Raw genomic sequence first — 23,758 nt, 5'->3', positions numbered from 1 at the left:
CAAAATATTTCATTATTTAAACCAAGGAATGACATGTGCAAGAAACATAACTGAGGATCAATATATCAGTCATAGATCAGAAGTTGATGCATGGATATGCAAACCGTAAAATTGATTCCTCAAACAAACGCAAGTGCTTCATATTATAAAATGAAACTGCAAGTACATAACTTCACTATTTATAATATCATTAGCCATGAATCTGACAATTATATCTGGGATGAATCTGAAGGGAATCTGGTAGCGTCTACTTTCACAACATGCATTATAAAACACTTAAAAAATTGTATACTTCAGTCACCAGATATTAACCATATCATAATATATTCGGATGGCTGCTTTTATCAAAACCGCAATGTCATATTGTCGAACGCATTAATATCCTTGTGTATTAACAAAAACATATATATATATATATATATATATATATATATATATATATATATATATATATATATATATATATATATATATATATATATATATATATATATATATATATATATATATATATATATATATATATATATATATATATATATATATATATATATATATATATATATATATATATATATATATATATATATATATATATATATATATATATATATATATATATATATATATATATATATATATATATATATATATATATATATATATATATATATATATATATATATATATATATATATATATATATAAAAATCCACATTATCGTACAGAACCCATTCGTTAGAAAAATATCACCCGATTCAGTTTGAGGGTTTCTACTTTTGAAAGTTAATTTCGCTTGGATTTTTTAAAGACTGGTAAAGGGTGATTCTTTTGAGGTTAGGATTTTCATGCATTAGTATTTGACAGATCACGTGGGATTTCAGACATGGTGTCAAAGAGAAAGATGCTCAGTATGCTTTGACATTTCATCATGAATAGACTTACTAACGAGCAACGCTTGCAAATCATTGAATTTTATTACCTAGAAAAGTTGGCAGAAAATCCGCTTTTTTATCGACAAATTTTGTTCAGCGATGAGGCTCATTTCTGGTTGAATGGCTACGTAAATAAGCAAAATTGCCGCATTTGGAGTGAAGAGCAACCAGAAGCCGTTCAAGAACTGCCCATGCATCCCGAAAAATGCACTGTTTGGTGTGGTTTGTACGCTGGTGGAATCATTGGACCGTATTTTTTCAAAGATGCTGTTGGACGCAACGTTACGGTGAATGGCGATCGCTATCGTTCGATGCTAACAAACTTTTTGTTGCCAAAAATGGAAGAACTGAACTTGGTTGACATGTGGTTTCAACAAGATGGCGCTACATGCCACACAGCTCGCGATTCTATGGCCATTTTGAGGGAAAACTTCGGAGAACAATTCATCTCAAGAAATGGACCGGTAAGTTGGCCACCAAGATCATGCGATTTGACGCCTTTAGACTATTTTTTGTGGGGCTACGTCAAGTCTAAAGTCTACAGAAATAAGCCAGCAACTATTCCAGCTTTGGAAGACAACATTTCCGAAGAAATTCGGGCTATTCCGGCCGAAATGCTCGAAAAAGTTGCCCAAAATTGGACTTTCCGAATGGACCACCTAAGACGCAGCCGCGGTCAACATTTAAATGAAATTATCTTCAAAAAGTAAATGTCATGGACCAATCTAACGTTTCAAATAAAGAACCGATGAGATTTTGCAAATTTTAGGCGTTTTTTTTAAAAAAAAGTTATCAAGCTCTTAACAAATCACCCTTTAGTAAGTTCGAATTTAGCCGCTAAAATCATCATTTTTCAATACTACTTTTCTTTAGTAATCCATTTTAAAGAATATATACTTTGTGAAAAGTTGATATTCTCAATCAAATTATAATAAAATTTTCATCAAAGAATTAACTTTTATACTTTTTTACAGATTTATTTTTGATTTTAGCAGATAAACTCTTAGTTAATACCCACCTTAAAAATGTATATTTAAAATTTTTGACTTGAATATTTTAAATTCATGTGTTCGACTCCTACTCGACAACAACATATGAAGTTATTTGTATTCAAAATCGAATTTCTTTCGTTTGAAATACGAAAATACGCCTTCGTTTGAGATAGGGAAAGAGACTATTGTATTCTTCAAAATGATTTTGATTGAGTTACAACTTTTTGAATGTTGGTTTTTCGTCGCGAACCTCTGTTGTTGTTCGATAACAAAGTCGTTTTCCATAAGAAATGTATGTGATATCGCCTACCGACATTAGCCATGGATGTGCTGACACACTATAAAATCAAAGCCGGCGTGTTAAAATGAAAACGTGTACAAAAATGTGGCAGCACGATTCTCCATATAGTTTTCATATACGCTTCAGTGTCTTTGAGGACGCGTCCTCGAAGTAAACGGAAAATGTAGAAATTGTCGCGAAAGAATGCGTTGTATGTAAAATGGGATATATATCATAATTGTGGGGTCAAAAATTGGGGAAATTAGTTTAAATGTAATGTTATAGAGGTAATTAACCCAACCACAGCGAAAAAACTATGTTTTTTTAGGACCCCAAATTATGCGCAGGGAGTAAATAAATAAATAAATATATATATATATATATATATATATATATATATATATATATATATATATATATATATATATATATATATATATATATATATATATATATATATATATATATATATATATATATATATATATATATATATATATATATATATATATATATATATATATATATATATATATATATATATATATATATATATATATTTATTTATTTATTTATTTACTCCCTGCGCATAATTTGGGGTCCTAAAAAACATAGTTTTTTCGCTGTGGTTGGGTTAATTACCTCTATAACATTACATTTAAACTAATTTCCCCAATTTTTGACCCCACAATTATGATATATATCCCATTTTACATACAACGCATTCTTTCGCGACAATTTCTACATTTTCCGTTTACTTCGAGGACGCGTCCTCAAAGACACTGAAGCGTATATGAAAACTATATGGAGAATCGTGCTGCCACATTTTTGTACACGTTTTCATTTTAACACGCCGGCTTTGATTTTATAGTGTGTCAGCACATCCATGGCTAATGTCGGTAGGCGATATCACATACATTTCTTATGGAGAACGACTTTGTTATCGAACAACAACAGAGGTTCGCGACGAAAAACCAACATTCAAAAAGTTGTAACTCAATCAAAATCATTTTGAAGAATACAATAGTCTCTTTCCCTATCTCAAACGAAGGCGTATTTTCGTATTTCAAACGAAAGAAATTCGATTTTGAATACAAATAACTTCATATGTTGTTGTCGAGTAGGAGTCGTACACATGAATTTAAAATATTCAAGTCAAAAATTTTAAATATACATTTTTAAGGTGGGTATTAACTAAGAGTTTATCTGCTAAAATCAAAAATAAATCTGTAAAAAAGTATAAAAGTTAATTCTTTGATGAAAATTTTATTATAATTTGATTGAGAATATCAACTTTTCACAAAGTATATATTCTTTAAAATGGATTACTAAAGAAAAGTAGTATTGAAAAATGATGATTTTAGCGGCTAAATTCGAACTTACTAAAGGGTGATTTGTTAAGAGCTTGATAACTTTTTTTAAAAAAAAAACGCCTAAAATTTGCAAAATCTCATCGGTTCTTTATTTGAAACGTTAGATTGGTCCATGACATTTACTTTTTGAAGATAATTTCATTTAAATGTTGACCGCGGCTGCGTCTTAGGTGGTCCATTCGGAAAGTCCAATTTTGGGCAACTTTTTCGAGCATTTCGGCCGGAATAGCCCGAATTTCTTCGGAAATGTTGTCTTCCAAAGCTGGAATAGTTGCTGGCTTATTTCTGTAGACTTTAGACTTGACGTAGCCCCACAAAAAATAGTCTAAAGGCGTCAAATCGCATGATCTTGGTGGCCAACTTACCGGTCCATTTCTTGAGATGAATTGTTCTCCGAAGTTTTCCCTCAAAATGGCCATAGAATCGCGAGCTGTGTGGCATGTAGCGCCATCTTGTTGAAACCACATGTCAACCAAGTTCAGTTCTTCCATTTTTGGCAACAAAAAGTTTGTTAGCATCGAACGATAGCGATCGCCATTCACCGTAACGTTGCGTCCAACAGCATCTTTGAAAAAATACGGTCCAATGATTCCACCAGCGTACAAACCACACCAAACAGTGCATTTTTCGGGATGCATGGGCAGTTCTTGAACGGCTTCTGGTTGCTCTTCACTCCAAATGCGGCAATTTTGCTTATTTACGTAGCCATTCAACCAGAAATGAGCCTCATCGCTGAACAAAATTTGTCGATAAAAAAGCGGATTTTCTGCCAACTTTTCTAGGTAATAAAATTCAATGATTTGCAAGCGTTGCTCGTTAGTAAGTCTATTCATGATGAAATGTCAAAGCATACTGAGCATCTTTCTCTTTGACACCATGTCTGAAATCCCACGTGATCTGTCAAATACTAATGCATGAAAATCCTAACCTCAAAAGAATCACCCTTTACCAGTCTTTAAAAAATCCAAGCGAAATTAACTTTCAAAAGTAGAAACCCTCAAACTGAATCGGGTGATATTTTTCTAACGAATGGGTTCTGTACGATAATGTGGATTTTTAGCAAGTTCACTCAAAAAAAGTAAACCCTATATTTCACTAATACGGCGTTCTCACCAAGCATGTTTTGGGGTTTGAAATGTTTTCCCTTTATAAGCATTTCAAAACGATATAAAAAATTAAGTCCAAAACACAAGTTTTCCTCAAAAACACGTCAATTTTAGAATGTGAACCCACCTAATTTGGAATATACCCCGAATAACGTACCCATTTCAAAATATATGTCAAATTATTGATATAAATTTCATAGAAAAAAAAGGAATAAACAAAGGCTTTGAAGAACATGGACATGTGAAAATAACATAACATTTTTTCCCTTTGCGCTCGCGGTAATTATTTGAACATACGTTGCATATATGTGAATTTCGAGTAAATGTGAATTTCTAGTTTCCATGGTAAAGCTGAGTACTATGTTCAGTTTTCAAGCTGAAAACCAGCTTGTTTTCACGGTTACTTTTTTTAATTAACTAATTTAGAAATATAAAATTATTTGCAATCAATTCCTTGGATCTTTTCCATCCATTATTTGGCAAGACTCGATCAAAATATAATCGTCTTCATAAATATATTTGTAGTTTTAACTTAGTGTTTTGGTGAAAAAACCGAACATAGTACTCACCTGAACTGTCAAACTGAAACATCTCAACTCGGTGTGAACGGTGAAATGTTTTATAAAAATGAATGAGGAAAACGAGTCAGTAGGAACATAGCATAAAGGTGATATAATTTTTGTTTTGTCCATGGAATTATTACGTTTTAACAAAGTTTCAACGACTTAAATAATTATTTGCGTACGTTAGTTAAATTAACTAAAACAGCGGAATACATTATACATATTTGAAGCATTAAGATTAACTAAGTTCGTGTATTTCCCAAAAAAGTTCTGAATTTCTTAAAATTTGTAAATTTTACCAAAAATGCGCCCATCATGAACTTCATATGGTACTAAAGACATTCTTGCAATTTTTAACTCAATGTTTTTCCTTCAAACTACAAAATTTTCTTTAACATTTAAAAAAAAAAAATAATTATGTATAAAAATTTTTTTGAATTAAAATTATTTACTTATTTTTGTGAAAACTGCGTGACATTTGCGTTTCTAATACAGTTTAGTTAACATTTTCTAAAATGAATATATTTTTTATAAAATTAACAAAAATTTTCCTTTCTGGTGTTTTTTCAATGTTCAATGTATTGTAACTTTGTAGGGAATGAACCAAAGCAACATTTGAAAAAGTTTATATTCGTTGAAATGAGTAATTAAAGAAAAGTAACATTGAATAAATGGCTATTTTAGCGATATGGAGCGATTTAATGCTGGCCTTAAAACAAAACGCAACGATCTAAAGAATTAATCCGAATAAAAATCTGGGTCAAAATTTGATTAAAATTTACAAATGATTCATTTGTTTAAATATGTATCTATACTTATATATATATTTAAATTAAAATTATGTATATTTAAAATTTCAATGACCGAATTTCCTAAAATTTTTAAATTTTACCAAAAATGCGCCCATCATGAACTTCATATGGTACTAAAGACATTCTTGCAATTTTTAACTCAATGTTTTTCCTTCAAACTACAAAATTTTCTTTAACATTAAAAAAAAAAAAAATAATTATGTATAAAAATTTTTTTAATTAAAATTATTTACTTATTTTTGTGAAAACTGCGTGACATTTGCGTTTCTAATACAGTTTAGTTAACATTTTCTAAAATGAATATATTTTTTATAAAATTAACAAAAATTTTCCTTTCTGGTGTTTTTTCAATGTTCAATGTATTGTAACTTTGTAGGGAATGAACCAAAGCAACATTTGAAAAAGTTTATATTCGTTGAAATGAGTAATTAAAGAAAAGTAACATTGAATAAATGGCTATTTTAGCGATATGGAGCGATTTAATGCTGGCCTTAAAACAAAACGCAACGATCTAAAGAATTAATCCGAATAAAAATCTGGGTCAAAATTTGATTAAAATTTACAAATGATTCATTTGTTTAAATATGTATCTATACTTATATATATATTTAAATTAAAATTATGTATATTTAAAATTTCAATGACCGAATTTCCTAAAATTTTTAAATTTTACCAAAAATGCGCCCATCATGAACTTCATATGGTACTAAAGACATTCTTGCAATTTTTAACTCAATGTTTTTCCTTCAAACTACAAAATTTTCTTTAACATTAAAAAAAAAAAAATAATTATGTATAAAAATTTTTTTAATTAAAATTATTTACTTATTTTTGTGAAAACTGCGTGACATTTGCGTTTCTAATACAGTTTAGTTAACATTTTCTAAAATGAATATATTTTTTATAAAATTAACAAAAATTTTCCTTTCTGGTGTTTTTTCAATGTTCAATGTATTGTAACTTTGTAGGGAATGAACCAAAGCAACATTTGAAAAAGTTTATATTCGTTGAAATGAGTAATTAAAGAAAAGTAACATTGAATAAATGGCTATTTTAGCGATATGGAGCGATTTAATGCTGGCCTTAAAACAAAACGCAACGATCTAAAGAATTAATCCGAATAAAAATCTGAGTCAAAATTTGATTAAAATTTACAAATGATTCATTTGTTTAAATATGTATATATACTTATATATATATTTAAATTAAAATTATGTATATTTAAAATTTCAATGACCGAATTTCCTAAAATTTTTAAATTTTACCAAAAATGCGCAAATCATGAACTTCATATGGTACTAAATACATTCTTGCAATTTTTAACTCAATGTTTTTCCTTCAAACTACAAAATTTTCTTTAACATTAAAAAAAAAAAATAATTATGTATAAAAATTTTTTTGAATTAAAATTATTTACTTATTTTTGTGAAAACTGCGTGACATTTGCGTTTCTAATACAGTTTAGTTAACATTTTCTAAAATGAATATATTTTTTATAAAATTAACAAAAATTTTCCTTTCTGGTGTTTTTTCAATGTTCAATGTATTGTAACTTTGTAGGGAATGAACCAAAGCAACATTTGAAAAAGTTTATATTCGTTGAAATGAGTAATTAAAGAAAAGTAACATTGAATAAATGGCTATTTTAGCGATATGGAGCGATTTAATGCTGGCCTTAAAACAAAACGCAACGATCTAAAGAATTAATCCGAATAAAAATCTGGGTCAAAATTTGATTAAAATTTACAAATGATTCATTTGTTTAAATATGTATCTATACTTATATATATATTTGAATTAAAATTATGTATATTTAAAATTTCAATGACCGAATTTCCTAAAATTTTTAAATTTTACCAAAAATGCGCCCATCATGAACTTCATATGGTACTAAAGACATTCTTGCAATTTTTAACTCAATGTTTTTCCTTCAAACTACAAAATTTTCTTTAACATTAAAAAAAAAAAAAATAATTATGTATAAAATTTTTTTTAATTAAAATTATTTACTTATTTTTGTGAAAACTGCGTGACATTTGCGTTTCTAATACAGTTTAGTTAACATTTTCTAAAATGAATATATTTTTTATAAAATTAACAAAAATTTTCCTTTCTGGTGTTTTTTCAATGTTCAATGTATTGTAACTTTGTAGGGAATGAACCAAAGCAACATTTGAAAAAGTTTATATTCGTTGAAATGAGTAATTAAAGAAAAGTAACATTGAATAAATGGCTATTTTAGCGATATGGAGCGATTTAATGCTGGCCTTAAAACAAAACGCAACGATCTAAAGAATTAATCCGAATAAAAATCTGAGTCAAAATTTGATTAAAATTTACAAATGATTCATTTGTTTAAATATGTATATATACTTATATATATATTTAAATTAAAATTATGTATATTTAAAATTTCAATGACCGAATTTCCTAAAATTTTTAAATTTTACCAAAAATGCGCAAATCATGAACTTCATATGGTACTAAAGACATTCTTGCAATTTTTAACTCAATGTTTTTCCTTCAAACTACAAAATTTTCTTTAACATTAAAAAAAAAAATAATTATGTATAAAAATTTTTTTGAATTAAAATTATTTACTTATTTTTGTGAAAACTGCGTGACATTTGCGTTTCTAATACAGTTTAGTTAACATTTTCTAAAATGAATATATTTTTTATAAAATTAACAAAAATTTTCCTTTCTGGTGTTTTTTCAATGTTCAATGTATTGTAACTTTGTAGGGAATGAACCAAAGCAACATTTGAAAAAGTTTATATTCGTTGAAATGAGTAATTAAAGAAAAGTAACATTGAATAAATGGCTATTTTAGCGATATGGAGCGATTTAATGCTGGCCTTAAAACAAAACGCAACGATCTAAAGAATTAATCCGAATAAAAATCTGGGCCAAAATTTGATTAAAATTTACAAATGATTAATTTGTTTAAATATGTATAAAGGGTGATTCTTTTGAGGTTAGGATTTTCATGCATTAGTATTTGACAGATCACGTGGGATTTCAGACATGGTGTCAAAGAGAAAGATGCTCAGTATGCTTTGACATTTCATCATGAATAGACTTACTAACGAGCAACGCTTGCAAATCATTGAATTTTATTACCAAAATCAGTGGCAGAAAATCCGCTTTTTTATCGACAAATTTTGTTCAGCGATGAGGCTCATTTCTGGTTGAATGGCTACGTAAGTAAGCAAAATTGCCGCATTTGGAGTGAAGAGCAACCAGAAGCCGTTCAAGAACTGCCCATGCATCCCGAAAAATGCACTGTTTGGTGTGGTTTGTACGCTGGTGGAATCATTGGACCGTATTTTTTCAAAGATGCTGTTGGACGCAACGTTACGGTGAATGGCGATCGCTATCGTTCGATGCTAACAAACTTTTTGTTGCCAAAAATGGAAGAACTGAACTTGGTTGACATGTGGTCTCAACAAGATGGCGCTACATGCCACACAGCTCGCGATTCTATGGCCATTTTGAGGGAAAACTTCGGAGAACAATTCATCTCAAGAAATGGACCGGTAAGTTGGCCACCAAGATCATGCGATTTGACGCCTTTAGACTATTTTTTGTGGGGCTACGTCAAGTCTAAAGTCTACAGAAATAAGCCAGCAACTATTCCAGCTTTGGAAGACAACATTTCCGAAGAAATTCGGGCTATTCCGGCCGAAATGCTCGAAAAAGTTGCCCAAAATTGGACTTTCCGAATGGACCACCTAAGACGCAGCCGCGGTCAACATTTAAATGAAATTATCTTCAAAAAGTAAATGTCATGGACCAATCTAACGTTTCAAATAAAGAACCGATGAGATTTTGCAAATTTTATGCGTTTTTTTTTTAAAAAAAGTTATCAAGCTCTTAACAAATCACCCTTTATATACTTATATATATATATATATATATATATTTAAATTAAAATTATGTATATTTAAAATTTCAATGACCGATATCTCGAAAACTAAGCATTTTCACAAAATTGTTACTTAACATTTTCTCTTTGAAATATACTATTTATACCAACTATGCACGTTTCTTTGTTAAATTTTGTAAAAAATGGAGCAATTTATTCAAAAAATTGTCAAATATTTAAAACTTCAACGTTCTATATCTCGAAAACTAAACATTTTTGACAAAATTGCTACTTAACATTTTCTCTTTAAAATATACTATTTATACCAACAAAGTACTTTCTTGGTAAATTTTTTTAAATATGCAGCAATTTATCCAAAAAAATTTAAAATATTAAAATTTTCAACGATTGATATCTCGAAAATAAGATACCTCGATTTAAGTCATTTATTATATACCTTTTATTTTGTACCAAACTTTTTGTAATTTCCTTCAACAATGGCAGAAAATGTGGAATTTTGATCATATGGCGTATTTTTTTATATTTCCCATTAGATGTTTTTTTTTTACCATTTTGCTTATTATTTATTTTTTCGGAGGAATCGGTTATCTTGTGCAGTTAAGGGTTAATTACGCTATGGTTACGAGGTGTATGCGTATTCGAAAGAAATTTGCCACAATTCTTAAAATTCAACAACTTGGCAATACTGATGCGGTTATACTGACATGCTATAGATCTATTTCACTCGATCATTCAACTTCGTATGTGAGGTAGAATGAGAAAAAGATGTTTGTGCTATATGTGATATTAATATTAACATAAATCAAACGAAACCAATAAATCAAGGCCTTACCAACAAATCCAAAAAATGTTCATATATTTAAAATTTCAATTACCGATATCTCAGAAACTAAGCATTTTTTGACAAAATTGTTACTTAACATTTTCTCTTTGAAATATACTATCTATACCAACTATGTACTTTTTTGTCAAATTTTGTAAAAAATGGAGCAATTTATTCAAGAAGTGGTCAAATATTTAAAATTTCAACGTTCGATATCTCGAAAACTAAACATTTTTCACAAAATTGTTACTTAACATTTTCTCTTTAAAATATACTATTTATATCCCCTATGTATTTTTTTGTTAAGTTTTGTAAAAACAGGAGCTATTTATTTAAAAATGTTTAAATATATAAAACTTCAACGTTCGATACCTCGAAAGCTACGCCTTTTTGACAAAATTGCTACTTAACATTTTCTCTTCAAAATATACTATGTATACCCATCATGCACTTGTTTTGTTGAATTTTGTAACAAAATGCAGCAATTTATCCAGAAAATGTTAAAATATTTAAAACTTCAACGTTCTATATCTCGACAACTAAGCATTTTTGACAAAATTGTTACTTGTTACGACAGATATCTCGAAAAATAAGCATTTTTTAAGAAAATTGTTACTTGACGTTTTCTCTTTAAAAGACACTATACCCATTATACACTGTTTTTGTTAAATTTTGTAAAATATTCAGCAATTTATCAAAAAAAAAAAGGTTAAATATTTAAAATTTCATCGACCGATATCTCGAAAACTAAGGATTTTTGACAAAATTGTTACTTTACATTTTCTCTTTAGAATATACTTTTTATACCCACTATGTACTTTTTTGTTAATTTTCGATATCTCGAAAACTAAGCATTTGTGTCAACATTGTTACTTAACGTTTTCTTTTTAAAATACACTATCTACATCCATTATGCACTTTTTATACCCTTCACCACTACTGTGGTACAGGGTATAATAAGTTTGTGCATTTGTATGTAACGCCAAGAAGGAAAAGTCTGAAACCCATCGTTTAGTATACCGATCGTCTTAGAATTAAATTCTGAGTCGATTTAGCGATGTCCGTCTGTCTGTCTGTCCGTCTGTCTGTCTGTTGATGTATTTTTGTGTGCAAAGTACAGCTCGCAGTTTTAGTCCGATTGTCCTAAAATTTGGTACAGGGTCCTGTTTCGGCTCAAAGACGATCCCTATTGATTTTGGAAAAAATCGGTTCAGATTTAGATATAGCTGCCATATATATTTTTCACCGATCTGGTCATAATTGGCGTGTATATCAACCGATCTTCCTCAAATTCCGTACATCCGAATATTTTATGAGTCTCGAAAAACTTGCAAAATATCAGCCAAATCGGTTCAGATTTAGATATAGCTCCCATATATAGCTTTCGCCCGATTTACACTCATTTGCCCACAGAGGCCAAATTTTTGCTCCGATTTAGTTGAAATTTTGCACAGGGAGTAGAATTAGCATTGTAGCTATGCGTGTCAAATTTGGTTGAAATCGGTTCAGATTTAGATATAGCTCCCATATATACCTTTCGCCCGATTTACACTCAAATGACCACAGAGGCCAATTTTTTGCTCCGATTTAGTTGAAATTTTGCACAGGGAGTATAATTAGCATTGTAGCTATGCGTGCCAAATTGGGTTGAAATCGGTTGAGATTTAGATATAGCTCCCATATATAGCTTTCGCCCGATTTACACTCATATGACCACAGAGGCCAATTTTTTGCTCCGATTTAGTTGAAATTTTGCACAGGGAGTAGAATTAGCATTGTAGCTATGCGTGCGAAATTTGGTTGAAATCGGTTCAGATTTAGATATATCTCCCATATATAGCTTTCGCCCGATTTACACTCATATGACCGTAGAGGCCAATTTTTAACTCCGATTTATTTGAAATTTTACACAGGGAGTAGAATTAGCATTGTATCTAGCGTGCCAAATTTGGTTGAAATCGGTTCAGATTTAGATATAGCTCCCATATATATGTTTTTCTGATTTCGACAAAAATGGTCAAAATACCAACATTTTCCTAGTAAAATCGCCACTGCTTAGTCGAAAAGTTGTAAAAATGACTCTAATTTTCCAAAACTTCTAATGCATATATATATCGAGCGATAAATCATAAATAAACTTTTGCGAAGTTTTCTTAAAATTGCTCCAGATTTAAATGTTTCCCATATTTTTTTACTAATATGTGTTCCACCCTAGTGCATTAGCCGACTTAAATTTTGAGTCTATAGATTTTGTAGAAGTCTATCAAATTCTGTCCAGATCGAGTGATATTTAAATGTATGTATTTGGGACAAACCTTTATATATAGCCCCCAACACATTTGGCGGGTGTGATATGGTATCGAAAATTTAGATCTACAAAGTGGTGCAGGGTATAATATAGTCGGCCCGCCCGACTTTAGACTTTCCTTACTTGTTTTTATTAAATTTTGCAAAAATTTATCCAAAAAATGTTAAAATATTTAAAAATTCAACGATTGATATCTCGGAAACTAAGAATTTTTAACAAAATTGTTACTTAACATTTTCTCTTTAAAATATACTATTTATACCCACAAAGCACTTTCTTGTTAAATTATGTACAAAATGCGGCAATTTATCAAAAAATTAAAATGTTAACATTTTCAACGATTGATATCACGAAAATAAGATACCTCGATTTAAGTCATTTATAACATATACCTTTTATTTTGTACCAAACTCTTTGTTATCTTTCCATCAATAATGGCAGAAAATGTGGAATTTTGATCATATGACGTATGTGTATCAAACATTTTTTTTATATTTCCCATTACCATCTTTTTACCATTTTGCTTATTATTTATTTTTTTTTCGGAGGAATCGGTTATGAGGTGTATTGCGTATTCGAAAGTAATTTGCCACAACTCTTAAAATTTAACAACTTGGCAATACTGATGCGGCTATACTAACATGCTATAGATCTATTTCACTCGATCACTCGACTTCGTACGTGGGGCAGAATGAGACAAAAAATATTTGTGCTATATATGCTGTGGGCAGTGATGTCAATTGTTGGGCATTCAATTCGTCAAAAAATCGTCACCTTTAAACGAATTATTCAAACAATAGCATAAGAGATGTCATTTGAATTCGATTTAATTTCATGAAAATGAGTAATCATGCTAACTAATTAGTCATACAGTTTCCATTTTCCTTAAACATTGATTTATTTTAATACTTAGTACTAAGTTCGTTTCTGCCTAAAGGCCGGTACTATGTTCGGTTTTCGAGTTGAAAATCACTTTATTTTCGCGATTACTTACAATCAAAATTTTAAATAAAAACAAATAGATTGCTGTGAAATCGTAATGGAATATAGATGAAAAAGACAATGCGTATCAATTGAGTTAAATTATCTGGTTTTAATCGCACTATTAAAAAAAACATTTTTTTCTTGCGATCTCGGTATTTATTTGAACAAACGGTGCTTCGAAATTCCCATTTACTCTAAATTCAAATATAGTTACCATTTGTTTAAATAAATACCGCGATCGCAAAAGGAAAACATTTTTTTTAAGTTATTTTCACATCCCTATGTTCTTAAAAGCCTTTGTTTATTCATTTTTTCTATGAAATTTATTTTAATAATTTGACATATATGTATTTTGAAAAGAATATGTTCAGTCAGAACATATTCCAAATTAGGGGCGTTTTACATTATGAAGTTGACGTGTTTTTGGAGGAAACCTTGTGTTATGAACTTGATTTTTGTATGGGAAAACGACTCGTTTTGAAATGCTTATAAAGCGAAAACATTTCAAACCCCAAAACATGCTTGGTGGGAACGCCATATTATATGCAACACCGTATAAATATGAGTGTGAAGCAGAGAAAAAAGCGGAGAATTCTCTATTTCTCAATTATCAAAATTGATCTCTCTATGGTTCTCTTTTGCTGGCTTTTTGAGGTAAACGAACGACTTCCAGTAATATTTTTGATGATTACCAAAAATTAGCGGGTTCTCGAACGGAGCTAATATGAATAATATGCGTACTAAGTTCGAGTTTATCCGCTAAAGTGAAAACTAAAAACATATTTGTAGTAAATTTTAATATAACTTAATGGGGGGATAGCCCAAAGCAAATTTTCAAAAAGTTTTTATTCCTTACAATAAATTATTAAAGAAAAGTAATCGTGAAAAAATGCCGATTTTAGCGGCTAAACTCGAACTTAATACCCGCCTTAATACCTCATACACATTACACTGTCAAAATCCACTAAAATTCAGCTGTCATTTGCCTTATAAAAAAGGTATTTCAAATCTATTTTTCGTAGATTTCGAGACTAATGTGAATGAGCTTTAATAGTAATTACACAATTTTACTAGCACGCCAACATCAGTAGTAACTACAAAATAGCAAACGTGGCATCACTGGTATCCATATGATCATAATTTAACAGCTACCATCAGTGATGGGAATTAGAAAATGTTTGGTACATGTTGAAAGGAACTTTTGGAAGTGTTCAAGCATGGCATATTCGATTAAGGTGTTATCAATGAAACACTTAATTGCGATATTTTAGTTTTATAGTTGATATATATTTAACAAGTTTTTTTAATAATTAACCGACTCTTAATGTTTTTTCATACTCTTTGTTTTTCTTACGTTTGCCATCTAATTAAAAAACTCGTTTTTACTAAAATATGTTGACAATATTTCGCCTGATGTGCCAGTGAGAACACTTAAGATGTGCAAAGAAATCATATTTGTTTAGTTCCGCTCGAGGTCATGAGATTAAAAACAGATGTTGTTTTTTGTAAGTTGTAATTTTTATTTAAAAATATCCAATACATCGAGATACCTCTATGCTTGTCCTCAGGAAATTACTTTAAACAAATATGAGAAAACATTTAACACATTAATTAACAAAATATATCTCACGACTTGAAAAAAGCGGATAATTACATTTAGAAGTAAAAAAAACACTGTTTGTACCCAATATGCACTTTGTTTATTAAATTGGGTAAAAAATGCTGCCATTTGCCCAAAAAATGTAAACTACTTAAATTTTCAACAATCGATATCTCGAAAACTAAGCATTTTTGACAAAAGTTGTACTTAATATTTTCTCTTTAAAATACCCTATTTATACCCTATATGCACTTCTTTTGTTAAATTGTGTAAAAAAATTAGCCATCTCTCAAATTTTTTTTTTTAATATTTAAATTTTCAACGAACGATATCTCGAAAACTAAGCCTTTTTCACAAAATTGTTAATAAACGTTTTCTCTTTAAAATACACAATTTTTTCTAATATGCACTTTCTTTGTTAAATTTTGTAAAAATTGCAGCCTTGTTCACAAAAAAATTTTAAAATTTAAATTTTCAATGAACGATATCTCGAAACCCAAGCCTTTTTGACAAAATTGTTACTTAAAGTTTTATCTTTAAAATACACAATTTTTATCTAATATGCACTTCCTTTGTTAAACTTTGTAAAAAGTGCAGCCATTTTCCCAAAAAAAAAAAATTAAAATATTTAAACATTAACGATCTATATTTCGAAAATTAAGTCTATTTGAAATAATTTGTACTTAACATTTTCTCTTTGAAATGCACACCCAATATGTACCTTGTTAAATTGTAAACAAATGATGCTATTTCTCCAAAAAATGTAAGAAAACAAAGGTAAATTCAAAGGATATGAAAATATCATTGTGAGTCCCAAATTATTAAAATTGTTTCGTATATATAGTTAGTCTATATATACAAAAAATATTGGGATATATACAATATATACATACAAAAAACTGGGAAACATAAAATGAAAATATTGTAATCAGTTGTTTCATTGTAGTAAAGGGTGATTCTTTTGAGGTTAGGATTTTCATGCATTAGTATTTGACAGATCACGTGGGATTTCAGACATGGTGTCAAAGAGAAAGATGCTCAGTATGCTTTGACATTTCATCATGAATAGACTTACTAACGAGCAACGCTTGTAAATCATTGAATTTTATTACCAAAATCAGTGTTCGGTTCGAAATGTGTTTCGCGCTTTACGTCCGATTTATGGTCTACATAATCGACCAAGTGAGCAAACAATTAATGCGATTGTGACCAAGTTTCGCACTCAGTTTACTTTATTGGACATTAAACCAACCACACGAATGCGTACAGTGCGTACAGAAGAGAATATTGCGTCTGTTTCTGAGAGTGTTGCTGAAGACCGTGAAATGTCGATTCGTCGCCGTTCGCAGCAATTGGGTTTGTGTTATTCGACCACATGGAAGATTTTACGCAAAGATCTTGGTGTAAAACCGTATAAAATACAGCTCGTGCAAGAACTGAAGCCGAACGATCTGCCACAACGTCGAATTTTCAGTGAATGGGCCCTAGAAAAGTTGGCAGAAAATCAGCTTTTTTATCGACAAATTTTGTTCAGCGATGAGGCTCATTTCTGGTTGAATGGCTACGTAAATAAGCAAAATTGCCGCATTTGGGGTGAAGAGCAACCAGAAGCCGTTCAAGAACTGCCCATGCATCCCGAAAAATGCACTGTTTGGTGTGGTTTGTACGCTGGTGGAATCATTGGACCGTATTTTTTCAAAGATGCTGTTGGACGCAACGTTACGGTGAATGGCGATCGCTATCGTTCGATGCTAACAAACTTTTTGTTGCCAAAAATGGAAGAACTGAACTTGGTTGACATCTGGTTTCAACAAGATGGCGCTACATGCCACACAGCTCGCGATTCTATGGCCATTTTGAGGGAAAACTTCGGAGAACAATTCATCTCAAGAAATGGACCGGTAAGTTGGCCACCAAGATCATGCGATTTGACGCCTTTAGACTATTTTTTGTGGGGCTACGTCAAGTCTAAAGTCTACAGAAATAAGCCAGTAACTATTCCAGCTTTGGAAGACAACATTTCCGAAGAAATTCGGGCTATTCCGGCCGAAATGCTCGAAAAAGTTGCCCAAAATTGGACTTTCCGAATGGACCACCTAAGACGCAGCCGCGGTCAACATTTAAATGAAATTATCTTCAAAAAGTAAATGTCATGGACCAATCTAACGTTTCAAATAAAGAACCGATGAGATTTTGCAAATTTTATGCGTTTTTTTTTTTTTAAAGTTATCAAGCTCTTAACAAATCACCCTTTACCTTAATCAGTCATGTATATGTCATGTTTGATTACTTTCAAAAGTTCCCTTTAATGTTGCACCAATCTTTTTCCAATTCCCATCACTGACAGCAAATGTTGATCAAATTTCCAGAAGAAAGGAAGAACAAAAATCAAACAAGGAGATTTCCTGGAAATTTTGGCGGTTTCTGCATTCATTCAATAAAGTGAAATTTAAATTTAGTGAATTCTTTTTGCGAGACTGGCATATTTTAGTGATTAAAGACTGGAGTTGAATTAACGTTTTCTTCTCCTTTGTTTGTTTTTATCCCACTGGATACATCGAGAAGTGCTAATAGAAGGTTATTTCTACTTTGGGTTGGAGGATGGAGGGGGTTGTGCTTGACCCCCCTCCGCCTGGGGAGGCAGTGTCTCTAAAGGAGGCCTCGAATAGAGGGAGGAAAACGGAGAGAGAAAAGGAACAACGTAAACGTCCGAAGAATGATGTGGAGGTGGTAAATGGCGGCGTCCCCTTGGGGGATTATGTGAATGCTGTTGACAGCGTTCGCTCCAGAAGTGTGAGTCGTTCTAGGAGCTCTAAAAATCGGAAGATGGATAATGTAGAAGGAGCTACGAATGTTGAGAAAGCGATCATTCCGGCAGGCTACAAGAGTAGCTATGAGAACAAGTTTTTCTACGATGAACAGCATGTCGGTGAATTAATTCATGGTGTATGTTGATACAATAAGCGACGCAAGAGGCTGCAGATCAATGAACGTGCTGGCGTTTATGAGAGTTGCGAAGGCACTGTCGATAGGAAATATGTTGGAAGTTTCCAAGATTGGGTATGGCAGGGCGAAAGTTACGTTCAAAGATCATTATTCGGCAAATAATTTTGTCAATAATGAAAACATTGTAGCTGCTGGGTTTCAACCTAAGATTTTTGCCCATTTTGTTGCAAAGATGGGTATCTTGTATGAAGTGCCTGTGGAATACACAATTGATGAATTAAGAGATGACATGCAGACAAATGGCGTTGTTTTGGACATGTTCAGAGTGACTCGGAGGGTAGGTGAGGACAAAAGGGTGCCCACGGAACGTGTGAAGATCCTCTTTAAAGGTACGAAGGTCCCCGACGAGATAATATTCTTTGGAAAAGAACTGAGACACGGCTTGAGATACCCAGTCAAGACCTTCGTATCTTTTGGTCAGTGTTATAACTGTTTTCGTTTTAACCACTATGCCCAGCATTGCAAACAAGCTATCGCATGTTGCAGAGGCTGTTTCCAACCGCATACAGAAAAGGACCCATGTGTGGTGAAGATTGTTTGTACCAACTGCAAGGGTGATCATGTACCCACTGATCGCAACTGTCCAGCTAGGGAAAAGGCATTCGAGATAAAACGCACCATGACGATGGAAAACTTATCATTCAGAGAGGCCAGAGCTAAATACTCCCCAGTACTTACGAATAGATTCAGCCTGCTCGATGAGGAGGTTGGTGGTGGTTTTCCCCGAATTCAGGACCATCACAAAGGCAGAGGCAGTTCAAACCGAAATAAGGAAATCAGCAATGAGGCTATGAATTCGGCGAGGATGCTGCATGCAAGGCATCCGTATTCCAAGATAGCTAGAATAAATATGAACGGAGAGCGGGAGCAAGAAAACTCACGTAGAACAAGCCGGGAACTGAAAGAGGCACTGAACTGTGAGGAAACATACATCAGTCCGAATGGTACGGCCATTGCCAGAGCAGAAATGCATCGTGTCACTGAATTGGAGAAGACAATTAATGACTTAAATTTGAGAATATCGAAAGTATTTGAAATTGGATTAAGCGGATTAAAAACTGAACAAATTAAGGTTTTGGAAGAATTGCGTGGCGATTTGAGAAATTACGTGAATGAGATGGACTTGTCAAAAATTAGAAATGCAGAGGTAACAACTTATGAGAGGTCAGAAACCCGTGAGTGTGGAAATCTGGAACATTAACACTTGTGTAACATATACTGTATATTTGAAGAGAAACAACAAATTAAAAATCAACTTATTATGGTGAAAATACTCCAATATAACATACAAAGTCTCAACAAGGATGAAAACAAGGACGCACTAGAGATGTTTTTAGAGAGAAACGAGATAGATTTCGCACTGCTATGTGAGACGTGGGTCAGGGGAAATTCTTCGACCAGTCTATGCAACTATGACTTTATTTCTAGGAACAGAGCGGATGGCTTCGGTGGTGTAGGCATATACTGCAGAAGAGACATTCGCTACTCTATCATCGGTTTTGCTAAGGGCATTGAGGCGATAGGCATATCGACTCTGAACTTGAAGAAGAATTTCAGTCTCATCGTGGCATATATTCCACCAAACACCCGATCCGGGGATTTTCGCACCATCGTGAAGTCCATAATGGGGCGAATAGGCGCTGTAAAGGGCCCTATGATTGTGGCGGGCGATCTTAATGCTAAATCGGCTTCATGGGGAAATACTCGGTCAGATGCAAATGGAGATATTCTCAGTGAAATTGTGAGACACTCTGAATTAATATGTATTAACGATGGCAGTCCTACTTTTAGTGTCAGCGAATCACAACATTCGGCGATTGATGTGACTTTCGTAAGGGAGGGCCTGTCCAATTATACTTGGAGAGCCATTAAGACTAAAATCACGAATAGTAATCACCTTCCGATCATAGTAGAAAATACGAGCTATTCGTCAAGATCCAAATCATGTTCCAGAATCAGTTTCCCAGGCGTACTCAGAGACATGGCTACGTGTGAGATTGGGAATGACATTGACGAATTCAACAGAAATGTTCAGTCCATCATCAGGAACAATACCTCTGTATCAAACACTGGCAGGTTCCGCGTACCGAAGCCTTGGTGGGACGAGAAGTGCGCTAGGCTCTTTAGAATCAGGAGTGCCGCGCGTCAGAAATATTATTCATACAGAACACCAGTCAATTGCTGGGAATTATCCGAGGCGGATGAGGAGTTCCGGTCATACACGCAAAAGAGGAAGAGAATGAATTTCAATGGTTTTCTGAGCGAGATTTCAGGCTCTACGCCTATTGGTGCAGTTTGGAATAGGATTAGAAATTTAAAGAAATATAAAATGGAGAAGGTCCCGAATAGCTCGTGGAATGATGAGCAAAAGATGCAGTACTTGGATAAATTAGCGACGGGCACGGTTGTCGGGGGTAACACACCCAGGGTATTCATGGGTGCTACGTCTGACACCAGGCCAACCCTCAGCTATGACAATTTCGACAAATATTTGAAAGGGAGAAGTCCACGCTCTTCGGCCGGACCCGATCAAATCACATATGGCATGATCATGAATCTAAGTCAGGAAGGCATTAGAAAATTTTTTGAACACTTATGCCATATTTGGGCTAGTGGCATTGTACCTGAGAAATGGCGTTGCATACGTGTGGCACCTATCCCAAAGGCGGGAAAGGATTTGTCGAAAATTGAAAATTATCGACCGATAGCACTTCTGTGCACCCCTTTTAAGATATTGGAGGCGCAGCTGAAGGGGAACATCGAGGATCATATTGATAGGATGAAATTGATACCGGACATATCATATGCAGATCCACTTCGAATTGCGTTAACGACATGATGGGTACAATCAAAAGTAAGAAATCTGAAGGAAACTATATTCTCGGTATGTGTGTGGATGTTGAAAAGGCATATGACTGCGTCAGTGTCGAGAAATTGGCAATAGGCATGTTCGGAATGGGATTCAATAGTCACGTGATTCAATGGATCCTAGATTTTAATAAGAAGAGGCAACTGATCCTGGGAAGTCACACAGTGGAAATTAGCAATGGTTTGGCTCAGGGCAGCAGTCTGAGCCCCACGCTGTTTAACTTATATACCAGGAACCTACACGGAATAAATGATGAAGACACCACCCTATTTCAATTTGCTGACGACTTTTTCATACTAGTCTACAATCGGAATTTCGCTGCAGCTGAGTCCAGATTGAGGCAGAAAATCGTTGAATTCCGTAATGGATGTGAGGCACTCAATTTACGATTCAACATGTCCAAGACAAATATTGTGCATTTCAGCAATAGGCCACGCAATCTCCAGATGAACATAGATGGTACGGATTTGAATCAGGACAACAAAATTAAATTTCTGGGTATGATGATAACACCAAATGGGTCTATGGGTGACCACATTGATAGAACAATAGCTGCAGTTGACCGGAAATGTAATTTCCTGAAGATCTTAAGTGGGTGTACTTTTGGAATTGATCCGACGAGATCGTTACACTTCTACAGAGCTTTCGCACGTTCGAAAATCGAATACGGTGCTGCTGTACTATCAAACCTTACAAAGACATCTGATAAAAAGCTGACAAGATGTCAAAACAATTTTTTACGCAAGTCATTGGGGTTGATTAGGTCCACGAACACGATAATACTTTATCACATGGCAGCGGAGCTACCTCCTGTCCGCAGGTTTGAGTTTGCAACTGCCAAGGAATTAGTGAAATCGGCTGCATATGGCTTGCCGGGTATAGAAGCAGTTCGCGGGAATACTCTTGCAAGTAAGACGAGTTATGGATAGGCTTATGGGAAATTTGAGAATATAGTTGACGACATTGGCAGAACCAAAATCCGTAGCGGGCCTTCTGGGAAAATAAGACTGAACAATGATTTCTTCGGAAATACGGCGAGGAAAAAGAGTGAGGCAAGTCCGCAGGTCATCAAAACGCTTTTCAACGTGAAAATGGAAAGTCTTAAAGAGGGCAACTTTCAAATTTTTTTTACCGATGGGTCTATTATGGCTGGGACAACCGGATATGCATTTTTACATCACGAATCCGGGCTCATAAAGAAATTTCGAACGCTTAAGAAATTTTCGTCAATGTCGGCCGAGCTGCTGGCTTTCAAAAAGACGATGGAGTTCGCCATACAATCCGATTACAAGAAAATAGCCATACTCACTGACAGCTTGAGTGGCATGATGGCGCTAAGTGGAAGCTCACATAAAAACTTCATAATCGATGACATCAAGCTACTGGCGGAGGAATTTGAATCTCCTATTGAGTTTTACTTCATTCCCAGCCACTGTAATATACCTCCCAATGAAACTGTTGATACAGCTGCTCGAGAGGCATGTATTTCCGGTATACCGAGTGAGGAAAAGTGGACCATAAAAGATGCAATAACCAGGATAGAGGAACAGTTGTGGAACGAATGGTCGGCTGAGTATGCAGCAATTGCCGTAAGGGCGGACTCGCACTACTTTAAAATCTTTCCAAATACCTTGAGACGTCCATGGTTTGATGGAAAGGGACTTTACCCGGCAATAGTTAAAACTTTGAATCGGATTTTGAGCAACCATTGTTTTTGTAAATCTACTTTGGCCGACATGGGAGTATTTGATACAAATGAATGTGAGCGATGTGGTGTTGCTGAAACTGCGAATCATATCATATTTCAATGTGACAAATATTTGATGCAGAGAAGGCACTATCCCTTTATTGAACAATGTTCTACACTTGATGAATTTGTTGCCCTATACGGTCTAGAGGAACTTGTAATAATACATGATTTACTCAGTGAGATCAACATCCGCCTTTGATACTACACCCTCTTACATGGACTCGAGTTAGGGGCTCGCAATTGGCCATGGCGTTCTACATCATATGATGGGCCAAGAAGAAACCGTCTCATTGACGGAACTACACAAAAGGAAAAAAAAAAAAAAAAAAAAAAAAACAAGGAGATTTGAAACTTTTCTTAGACTTAGAATGGTCAGATTATGTTATTGACCATCAAATTTTATCGCCTACAGGTGGAAATATCTGTGGTCGATCAATTCGTGCTGCCTTACATTGCGCCAAAACAGTT

The 23,758-nt window shown here is 33.0% G+C and overlaps 2 protein-coding genes across 2 annotated transcripts in view; both read left to right on the top strand.

Moving 5' to 3' along the window:
- LOC142224916 (uncharacterized) overlaps positions 1-3,202 on the top strand; it is a 7,797-nt gene extending 4,595 nt beyond the window's left edge. The window contains exon 5 of the mRNA XM_075294694.1: positions 3,079-3,202. Coding sequence (XP_075150809.1) covers positions 3,079-3,202 — 124 coding nt within the window. The remainder of the gene's footprint in view (positions 1-3,078) is intronic.
- An 18,304-nt stretch (positions 3,203-21,506) lies between these two features.
- On the top strand, positions 21,507-23,489 carry LOC142224915 (uncharacterized). Its single transcript, XM_075294693.1, has 2 exons — positions 21,507-22,449; positions 22,495-23,489. The coding sequence occupies exons 1-2, from the start codon at positions 21,507-21,509 to the stop codon at positions 23,487-23,489; spliced, it is 1,938 nt and encodes a 645-aa protein (XP_075150808.1).
- Positions 23,490-23,758: the final 269 nt, after the last annotated feature.

This window comes from Haematobia irritans, chromosome 2 (assembly GCF_050003625.1).
Source record: "Haematobia irritans isolate KBUSLIRL chromosome 2, ASM5000362v1, whole genome shotgun sequence".
In the NCBI taxonomy this organism is placed as follows: Eukaryota; Metazoa; Arthropoda; class Insecta; order Diptera; family Muscidae; genus Haematobia; species Haematobia irritans.
The sequence above is the reverse complement of the archived record's forward strand: the minus strand, read 5'-3'. Positions and strand labels throughout refer to the sequence as shown.

Coding starts and splice junctions, on each gene's coding strand:
- LOC142224915 (XM_075294693.1), top strand. CDS start 21,507: ATGATGGGTACAATCAAAAGTAAGAAATCTGAAGGAAACTATATTCTC. Junction 22,450..22,494: donor TCGCGGGAATACTCTTGCAA/GTAAGACGAGTT, acceptor TTGAGAATATAG/TTGACGACATTGGCAGAACC.